Genomic DNA, 10,571 nt, shown 5'->3' with positions numbered 1-10,571 from the left:
AGCGGTACCGAGGCGCCTCTGCTGCGTGCTGCTCCGTGTACAGGAGCTGCCCCTGGCCGCTGGATCGGCAGCAGGATGCAGAGGAGCTACGCAGAACCTGTCCTCCCAATCCATCCCGTGCCTCGCAGAAAGGCATTTTTAGCAAAACCCATCAACCGGTGTGTGCAACACTTCACGTGTGCTACTTTGTTAAATGAGAAGAAATCTAATAAAAGGGAGAGGAAACAATGCACGGCAGGAGGGGCGATTTTCATTGCAAAACAACTGTTTGGATCGGTCTGACCGGATATTACGCGACAAGTGTTTTGCAACAGGCTGTCCTGCCAGCACGCGAATCGGGAGCATCACTTACAATGCTGCCATTTAAATGACAGAACTTCATATTTATCTGTCAAAAAAAGAGAAAGCATTAGCCTGCCGAGATCCTTGCAGCTTTTCATTCTTTGGCGCACACGGAATCGCTTCAAACTACTGCCATGAGGCGGCTGCATGTGGTTCACCTATCTTTTTCAAGAAGCCTTCTGCCATGGTGTTTTATTATTGCAGAAACAAACTGCAAACATGTTACGGTCCGTCCGGCAGGAAGGGGGAAAACCTCCCTGCAATCTGGTGGCAGGCTGGGCTGGGCTGGGAACACCAGGTCTCCTTCTGGCAGCCTAACACCCCCCAGCCCTTAAAAAGCGATCGCTTTCATGTGCTCGCAGTTTTGTCTGCTGTGTGCAGGTGTCTTTCTGGGCTGGGTGTCTTAGGAGGAAAGCGTCCATAAAATGGAAGCAGCTGTTTTGAGAAAACTGCAGAAAGCATGCAAACCATTCCATTGAAAACTTCTACTGCGTTCGGAGAAATAGCTTTAAATTTGGTGGTGGGACATGCCACCTTCCTTTTTCTCGTCAAAACCAGCTCAGATCAGGCTAAATTAGGGGACTCTGGGGATTTCAGTTCACACGTGGTGGCTGCAGACTTGTTAGAGGTTGGGAGGTGCCTTCCCTGGGGACTCTGAGCAGGATCTGGGTTAGACTGTCGGAGCAGCGTAAGCGTTTGTTGAGACTGCTGTTCCTCGGTCGGGCACTGCCGTAGCATTCAGCATCAGGCATTTGGTACACTCTTTTCATCTTTGGCAGCAGACACGATAACAACCGTCCTCGCTTAATAACTGCATCATGCCCAAAGCCTGCTCCATTCTGTGGACTGAATGAGGTTGAGATCTTGAGCAAAAGAAAAATCACAGGAACCTGTCATTCAAGAGTCTAGTTCAACACACAATGTATTAATCCTGATCCGAGCACAGGGCTCAGCCGTGGAGGGGAGCACCTTTCCCTGTACTCTGCCCTCCACAATGGCATTGCCAGATGTAATCACAGACAAAAGAATGTCTGCATCACTCCACAGTATAAAACTAATCCTGAAGTGGAAGATGCAAAACCTAACAGCAGACTTATCAAATTAAAAGTCTGCAGATACATTTTCAGGCTGGGTTTGCATTCAGTTTACCTGCCTGCAGCAAGCCAGGATTAACAACTCTTGCTTCGCTATGACGGAGCAATTTAACCTATCCTTGTTTTAAACCACCCCAGGAAAAAAGTCATGACAGCAGGCTTGGGCCATCCACCCCGATTAGTTTGGTTTAAATCAGCTGTCTGGCTGGTCAGGCAGCAGGTCCGCCGGCTGGCTTGCCTCACATCTTTCATCTTGCAACCTGCTGTCAAATGAGTGATCATTTGGGACCTGCTGCTGTTACATACACACTCTTCTGCTACCGTGGATCTAATTTTATACTTACTGCACGATAAAAATACCCTTTTTCTTCTCGGCTCCCTTTTTGCCCTGAGGAGACTCAGAAAAAGCCAGGCTGATGGTACCCTGGAGTGGATATGTGTGTGGTTTAGCCCCAACCAGCAGCCAAGCACCACCCAGCCACTCGCTCACCCTCCCCCCCGGCAGGATGGGGGAGAGAATCGGAAGGGCAAAAGTAAGAAAACTCATGGGTTGAGAAAAGAGCAGTTTAATAATTGAAATAAAATAATAATAATAATCTGTAATGAAAAGGAAAACAATGAGAGAGAGAGAGAAACAAAACCCAGGAAAAACAAGCGATGCAACTGCTCACCACCTGATGACCAATTCCCAGCCCATCCCTTAGCAGCGATCGCTGCCCCCTGGCCAACTCCCCCAGTTTCCATACTGAGCATGACGTCCTATGGTCTGGAATAGCCCTTGGGCCAGTTGGGGTCAGCTGTCCTGGCTGTGCCCCCTCCCAGCTCCTTGTGCCCCTGGCAGAGCAGGGGAAGCTGAAAAGTCCCTGACTGGTGTAAGCACTGCTGAGCAACAACTAAACCATCAGGGTGTTATCAGCATTCTTCTCATCCTAACTCCAAAAAACAGCACTATGGCAGCTACCAGGAAGAAAATGAACTCTATCCCAGCTGAAACCAGGATAAGGTGATAGCAGACAGGCGTCACGAGTACCTGAGAGCTCAAGGGGTGGCTCTAGCCCGAGACAAGGAGAGCTAGGTTTCACATGTAGCTTCACAAAATTCGGCGCTGTTCCTGCACATTACTGCTCTAGAAGAGAGTTAATGCCCCTAACATTCACAGTGTGAGGGGGTTTGGGGTGACCAGCACAAAACATTCTGCACTGTGAGCAGAGAGTGGACACAACCATATAGGAAAAGTATCCCATCGTTTTGCTGCCAATATGATTTTTCTATTTATGAGCAACATTTAATAGTAAGTTTCCATGACTTGTTATGAATATTTCCAATTAAATTTCTTTCCATTACCACTTAAATGTTAAACAAAGGAAGGGATATTTGTATGATGTGCTATTTTAACTTCTTTTTTTTTCTTTGTGTAATTACAGGACATGTTCATATCACTGACTTTAACATAGCAACCATAGTGAAAGGCTCAGAAAAAGCTTCTTCTATGGCTGGCACAAAACCCTATATGGGTAAGTTTTCAAGACCATTTAAAAAATGTAAGAAAGCACACACATTAATGTTGATTAATGGTATATTGCAAGGATTTTAAGTTGTAAAAGCATACAATAAATGTGATTGACTTCTTTTTTTGACAATATAGATGTGTTAGCAATGGAAAACATTGGAGATGGAGGGATTGGGCAGGAGTCTGGTCTTAACACTGCTTTTAGTCAGGTTCTGTTTGGTTTTGGGAAGCAAATTCAGTAGAGTTTCAACTGTATTAACTTGCTGCAAACCCCCACATCTGGAGACAAGGATATGTGATTGTGTCTGCAGCACTGGGGCTGTGATCTAGCAGAGAACACGCCGGTTTAAAAGCACCTAGGCACATCCTGGATCGCTTTGCTATGCTGAGCTCCTCACAAACACATCTATTGGAGTAACATTTTTAAATGTGATGATGACAGCATACATAACAATAGAGTCCTTTCTAAGGTTTCATTAGGTAGTCAATTAAATAACTGGTTTGATGGCTTTACATATTTAATCTTGAAGCGGTTGCACAGTTTTACATTGGAAAGCATAATTATTATGAAAGCAGAAAAAAGCTGAGTACATGCTTAAGGGTCAGTTAGCATTTTAGCATCTGTCTGTCATAGTCCAAATGTGTGTAATGAAGAGATCGCCTGGTGGCTAACGATCAGACGCAGATTAGTTAAAACAGCTGGACGGAAACATATGTGAGTATTCTTTCAACATTTTGCTGAGAGTTAACAGGAAACCTAGTGTCCTTTGGGGCATCTTCCAGCCCATCTGCGCGCCACCTTCTTAGTTCATTAGTGGTCTCTGTTGGCAGGCTTTTCTCACAAAAAAATAACTAGCTTTTAACAACCAGAAGCACCAAAATCTGTAGCCAGTGCCAAGTACCACAATTCTGTATTTTAAGGATAACATTATGAAAAATGACCCCGTCCTTTTGGAATTCCTACCCTCCACCCCCACCCCAAGGAGGAGCAATAACTTGTTCTTTGTGTAGCTGATGTTTGCCAAGAGATAGTACAAAGAAGGGAAGCACTGAGATTCATCTTAGAAAACCTGCCTATTCGATGCAGAGATGTTCAAGTTCAGTCCATCCTGCCTAAACTCTGCTTATGTCCCTTTGCATGGTATTCTCCATTTGCTAGAAAATTCTGGACTCCTTATATTTTGTAGGAAAATACTGATCTCTGGGACAGATACATCCCTATAGCCCTGCTGTTTTGCAATCATTCATCAGATTGACATCATGGCAAATATTTCTCTGACCTAAGCCTGGAGTGCTGTAGACAGCTGAGCCTTGTTACCTTCCCAGGAAGCTAAATGAGTTCCTGGAGAGTCCAGAAGGAGCCCAAGCTGGCCCAAGGAAGGAGGTGAGCTATAGACCTGGAGTGGAGAGAAGATGGGAGATGGGAACAAGATTTTAACTTTACACACATTGGCAAGCTGCTGTTTTGGTTCACCTCAGCTAAGGAAGCTGTTCTACCTCTGAACCCTCCTCCCCACATATCAGGCCTCCCCCATGTCCAACAGTCTCACAACAAAGAAACAGAACAAGAAAAATGCTCTCTTCCCTTTACGAAGCGACTATGGCACTATCCAGCAGCTTACCTGCTTTCCAGTCTGCCTTCCTCACCTTTTGGAAATGCAGAAATATGTCAAAAGCCACAAGTGCAGTCTTCACTACTCAGAAAGAGTCAGAAGAGTCATCCTTGCATTTATCTGGAGCTGTAAGAAGGCAGGAAAGATTTTAGAGCTGTAAAAATCCTCTGTTTCAGATGAAAAGTGATGGGTGAGGATTCTCAGTGGCACAGCTTGGGTATCAAAGCTTCAGCAGACCTCAAATATTAAGAGTTTGACGGATATGGCCAGACACTCATGGGTGCTGCTTTTTCCTCTAAGTGCATTGATTTCACTTCCTTTCCTCTTTTGGTTTACGCCTTTAATGTAGTGAAGAATCGTAACTTTAGTGAAATGCTATGAAGGCTTCAGTTGCAGCGCTCAAATTAAGAAAGTTTGGGGGTTGCTCCTGATAGTTTTTTAAGTCCGTATGGTTTCTGGCTTTAAGGCTGTATCAAAGACTTTCCACATGGCTTCGCACAAAGGACTGAGGAGGTTGGCTCTATGGTCGGTAGTAAGCTTTCAGTACCAGGAATTTAAAACACACTTCAACCTCAGTGTAAGAAGACAAAATCACCTTCAAGCAAGGTACTTGCTGAACACCAGAACCAAGGAAACTTAGTGGCTCCTGTAAGACATGTCTTGCACTATACTTGTTTTCATGATGATGAAGGTATGACGTGATGAAAGCTTTTTCCCCCTCTCAGAGGTTTATAAAGGCTTACTCCCATGTGGATCCTGTTATGTTTAAAACAGATATGAGGGCACTCTCCAGCCTTTCCCTTAGTAGAGCTTCTTACAGGATTTTTCACCTCTTCCTATGGCCAATTTAAGGAAATAAACAGAAAAACATTACCTCTAAAACCTCCATTCCTATTTGAAGTCAGACTGAAATAGGCTGAGAAATTGCTAGGGAGCGATTTGCTCACGTGCAGCACGACTGCGTAAGACTGGTATCCAGGAACAACCACAGTGAATTGATATTGTGTTGTAAAAATGCACTGGCTGTTCTGGTTCAGACACCTGTCTTGTAATGCCTGCATGGCAGGAGCCAGCTCCTGCAGCCTTTGCTTAATCCCACTTCACATTAGCCTTTTTGCCCCATGGTCTTTCTCAGCCCGAAATTTCCCCTGCCTATTTCTCTGCTTATTAAATGGTTATGCAGAATGCAATGTATCCGAACCTGAATGTTTCTTCAGAAACCCTGGTAATTTCTCTACATCCCCCCTTCCCAGCTGATTCATTCAGACAAGCAAAATACCCACCACACATAAGGCACAAAAACGTGGACAACGGTGACTCTGAAAGGAAGGAGGCCAGGAGCCTGGCGGGACGGGCTGCCCCCAGCCGCTTCTGCAGTGCCGCTGCTCAAAGCTGTTGACCTGAAACGCTGAAGTGAAATCAGCTTCTTAGTGTTCGGGAGTCTTCAGAGTTTCTGTTCCATGCTGTTCAGGCGGCGGGAGCTGTGAATTACGGTGTGTGCCTTAAGCGGGTTTAGGAAACTCCTGTGTCACCAGGGCCTTATTTTATCATTGCAAATTCACTGCTCAAACCTTCTGCAACACCTGCGATGACTGAGGGTGTTGGCAAGGCTTTATTGCAGGAACAGCCCTTTGGAAACACAGTCCTCTGGCAACACAGCCCTCTGGCAAGCAGTGCAAAATTGTCCTCTGAGACCTCGCTGGCTTTTGGCAGGGATGCCTGCTGCCAGTAAAGGAACACAAGCACTTGTGGGGGAGCCCTCCAGTCTGCGCTGGGATGCGGACCGGGAAAGCCAGTGCAGGGCAGGACACGGTCCCTGGCCGCAGCCCGTGCCTGGGGCATTCAGCTGCGGCGCTCTCTGCCTGCAGAAGGCTCTCCATTAGGGCTCCTGTGTTTAAACAAAGTGTGCATTTGGCTGGCTCGGAGCACCTGTGTAAGTGTCTGATATTTTCAACACTGTTCCATCTTCATAAGTGAAAAAAAAAAAAAAGAGATGTTTCTTATATTGGACCCTCATGCAGGCTGCAAGAAATAGGCTTGTGTCTCAGAGAATGTGGTCAGTGCTGGCCCTCTCCCCTGCAACAGGTTGGTCAGCTACAAAGCAAAATGCTAAATACTAAAACATATCTAGAAAACATTACAGATATTGCCTTTGGTTTATTCCCCACTCTGGCAGAATTCAGGTGTATCTGAGTCCTACCGCACATGCCTGTTACTCACTGAAATGTTTCCTTTTTGAATGATCAGTTTCTATACATCTGTATATTATTTGTTAGTGTTGCAAGAACTTTCCATTCACGGGTTATAAATTTTGGGGGTTTAGGGTTTATTTGGGTTTTTTTTTCTATTTCTGGTCATAGGAAGGTTAGGGGGGGCTAGGTAGAGGCTTTGTGGTTTTCTTCAGCAGAGGCTGATGGTATCTAAATAATGCACCGTGGCTTTACTTCAAATCAAACCAATAAAATACATTTTATGATATAAATACACCTGACAAAAATCCAAAGCCAGTAAAATCAGCCTTAAATTACGTGAGAAGGTTCAGCTACCCCCTTCCTATCCTACAGGCTTGTTATCTCAGGTTTTCACAGCTGCGTTCCTAAGCTGCTGTCGCAGTGGAGAATGGCTGTATGCCTGAGATTGCCAGAGGAGCGTGGATTTACAGAGGTCCACTGAGCTTCTAAGGTGGATGAGTCATCCATACTTCTTAATTAATACTCTCTGGGAGTTCTGTTGGAGCTGGAGGAAAGCTAGAGCATGTCCCTATACCAACCTTACAGGTAAAGTAAAAATAACCTGTAGGGCTAAATTTGTTCCTGAGGCGGTCACAATTTAGCAGAGACAAAGTTGGCATTGGGTTGTCAAAGGTGTTCAGCCTTGGTCCTCTTTGTGCTCGTACTAAACAGCGCTCTGAAATTAAATAGTGTTTCGCAGCTCGTTGCTGTTTGAGTGAAGCTGAGGCAGTGTTTAGGTTTTTAAAACCCCCACCTTTTCCTATCAAGGGTTTGACTGTACCTACAGAGAGCCGCTGATGATGTTGCTCCCTACCCTGTTGATCCCAGGGAAATACCATGATGCCAGCGTGAGCCAGGAGGCTTCTGTTTGTTCTGATAAGCAAGAACCGAGAGCGGACATGCAAGGCTTTGAGGTACTGAAGTAAATACTCGCCGTGCGGATGGGGTTTTCAGCTGGTGCTAGGAGCACAGCAGCTGAGGGGATTAAGCATTGAGCTGTGAGTGGGTATTCGGGGTTTGGCTCTGCTCTGACATTAATGAATAGGCACACAAGCAGCACAGAAATCTCAGGAGATCAGGAAAGAAGTTATTGTCTCCAGCTGCTTTTCCACCTCTCTCTGCTTTCTGACCTGCTACCATCCTTTGAGATCTTCCAGCAAAACTGCTAATATAATAATTTCTTTGACTATTTCCGTCAAAAAAACCCTCAGACTGAGATCAGATGGTAGTTTGGGTTTGAATTTTCTTTTTTTAGCCTGCCTGAAAGGGCCTGAGCTGATGCAGAGATCCACAGGTGGACTTGAGGGGGAAGAGACCTCCCACAGAGGTGGGAGAGGGGGCAATGAGTGGGGACTTCCAGCAGCCCAGTGGGGCACTTCTGCCCCCCCAGGTAACTCCTGCACAAACTGATGCAAAGACATTTACTAACCCGGCAGGAGTATGTGGGGCAGGAGCACGCAGAAGCGCTTCAGGTGCATCAGGCACACAGTCCATCCTGCCAATCCCTAGTTATCCAGACCAGTTTGCTTCAGCACTGGGGCAGAACAGCCACCATCCATACACTGAGCTGATCTTCCAAATAGCAAATGGATATTTTTGGACACAGTCCCTTCAACAGGTTGCTAGAAAAATTGACACTGCAGCCACTGTGAGCTTTTGGATGGAGTGAGGAAGGCACTTCTGTACAATTCCACATTCAGGAGCCCATGACACGTTCATTGTTGCTGGGCTTTCTTTTAATGCAGCTGGCAACTTGAGGTTGTTTCTCTGAGGTTGATCCAGGCGTTCAACCAGAAAGGGCTTCTCTGTGCAAATGCAAGTGCAAGAGCCAGGTTCTGTTCAGTGGCTGAGTAATGCAGAGGGGTTTATGAGGACAGCATTGGGTAAGGGCAAGAGAGGTTGTGTAGCCATATGGCAGCCTAATAAGGCATTCTAAATGCAGTGTCTGTATTCGGGTAATGGTATGTAAAGTATTTACTTTGATTGAATAATTACATTAAATATGAGTATTAAAGCTATTGAGGGGTATTGTGTGAATAATGGTACAAAATCAGTAACGCTGTTGTAAGAAGTCTAGACCTCACACTAGAAAATTGCCAGCCCAGCATGGTCAGGCTTTAAGCGCACTTCGCCTTATACAGGAGAGGCCAGCGGCTGGCGAGCCCAAACCTCTGAGTCAGAAAGCTGTCCCTCATAACTTAGACCCTTTTAGCACATGAGAAAGTAAACGCCAGGAGGTAAATTGATAGTTTACCAAGTCCACACTTATATTCGGGGAGAGGAAAGCTGCTTTCTTTCATTTTGTTCTTAAAACAGCCTCGCCTCTAAATAGAAGATCACTTGTCATCACTGTAGGTTGATTTCTGTTTTCTCTTTAAGCCATGACCTAGAAGAATTACTGACCTCCAAATTTACTTTTCAAAAAAAAAAAAAAGAAAATTAATATTTTCTCACCACAATGCTTAGAAAGCAGTTAGTATTTCACTGAGGCATCTCCATTCAAGGCTCTTGGAACACTATTTAAAAAAACAAGTTCATTTTTCATTCAGCTCAATCTGACATCCATTAAGCCTGATTCAGCAGGGTGAAACCGTGAATGTGTTATATACATCAAGTCATTTGCATATTTACAATTTGGACAGGTCTAAGCTTTTAACATCTTATCCTGTGCTAGGCAATCAAAATACTATTTATACTCTGAGCACTGTATATATGTGTTTTGGTTTGGGTTGGGTTTTTTTGCATGGACTAATGTGAGGAAGGAGAATGATAATCTGGCAGTCTGGTATCATGCTGAACCTCAGTTAATGACACCAGAATCTCGTTTCTTCTCTATGAAATCTCAGGCATTACAATAAAACTCGCGCCACTGAGGTGTGTTTTGCTACATGACTAGCCACCTGTATTGCTTTGCAAACCCAGAAACCTCTGATTCCCCTTACTGACATGTAAAGCCTCTGCTGAGACGCAAATAGACTACAGAGCACTCTGGCTAGCCAGCTGGCTGACCAATGTCAGGGGTTTCATTCCTGAGAAATCTTTTGGATGTGCCCATGTGAACTTCAAAAAAATTGAGGCCAAACCACTACGGCTTTATTTTTTATTTTATTTTCAGATTGTCGTATTAATAATATAGGCACATGGCATTTTGTAGGAATTAATGACCAGCTCTCATCAGCAACTTTTAGCTATGCATGGGCAGTCAGCTCCTCGCAGCTGATTGTTCTTGCAAGGCTCACTTGCGAGTTATCGCTTACATATACTGAGTTGTTAGTCTGTAGTGAAGGCCACTTGAAGAAGGGTCTTGTGAGTTCATCTCGCTGCACTTTCCCTCTTACCAATTTTGGAAAGTTTCAAAGCAGCCTATGGAAGTTAGCAACGCTTCAAAGTAAGTAACAGCTCTGTCAGCTCCTTAATCAACTCTTGCCAGTCTCCCGGGCAGTGGTGGGCAAGTACACTGGGCGCTCTCTGATTAGCTTCTTGCTAAGGAAGAGAAACTTAAAACATTTCATCAGAAAAGAAATGCCACATTGCGCCAGACATGCTCCAACCTCTTCATTTTATGATTTAGTCTGATGAATTATCTTTATGATTAAAGCAGTATGCTCCATCAAAAATAATAACAGCTATTCTTTGTGCCAACCATTCCAAGTGATAGACCTCAGATTGACTATTTTATCATGGGCAGCCATTTCAAACTCACCGTTGGGCCCCAAATTAAAATGGCCTGAATTTCAGAGACCTGGAGCACTTACAGTTTAACTATGGAGTTAAGTGTTAC

At 44.8% G+C, this 10,571-nt stretch overlaps 1 protein-coding gene across 2 annotated transcripts in view; it reads left to right on the top strand.

Moving 5' to 3' along the window:
* The window catches only part of STK32B (serine/threonine kinase 32B), a 150,667-nt gene that overhangs the window by 101,233 nt on the left and 38,863 nt on the right, over positions 1–10,571 (top strand). Inside the window, exon 5 of one of the 2 annotated variants that reach the window (XM_035891094.1) lies at positions 2,861–2,950. The exons of the other annotated variant lie outside the window; for it this stretch is intronic. Within the exon in view, the coding sequence (XP_035746987.1) occupies positions 2,861–2,950 (90 nt within the window). The remainder of the gene's footprint in view (positions 1–2,860; positions 2,951–10,571) is intronic. 2 annotated transcript variants of the gene reach the window in all.

Source organism: Egretta garzetta, unplaced genomic scaffold (assembly GCF_000687185.1).
Source record: "Egretta garzetta isolate BGI_Z169 unplaced genomic scaffold, ASM68718v1 scaffold193, whole genome shotgun sequence".
NCBI lineage: Eukaryota > Metazoa > Chordata > Aves > Pelecaniformes > Ardeidae > Egretta > Egretta garzetta.
The sequence above is the reverse complement of the archived record's forward strand: the minus strand, read 5'-3'. Positions and strand labels throughout refer to the sequence as shown.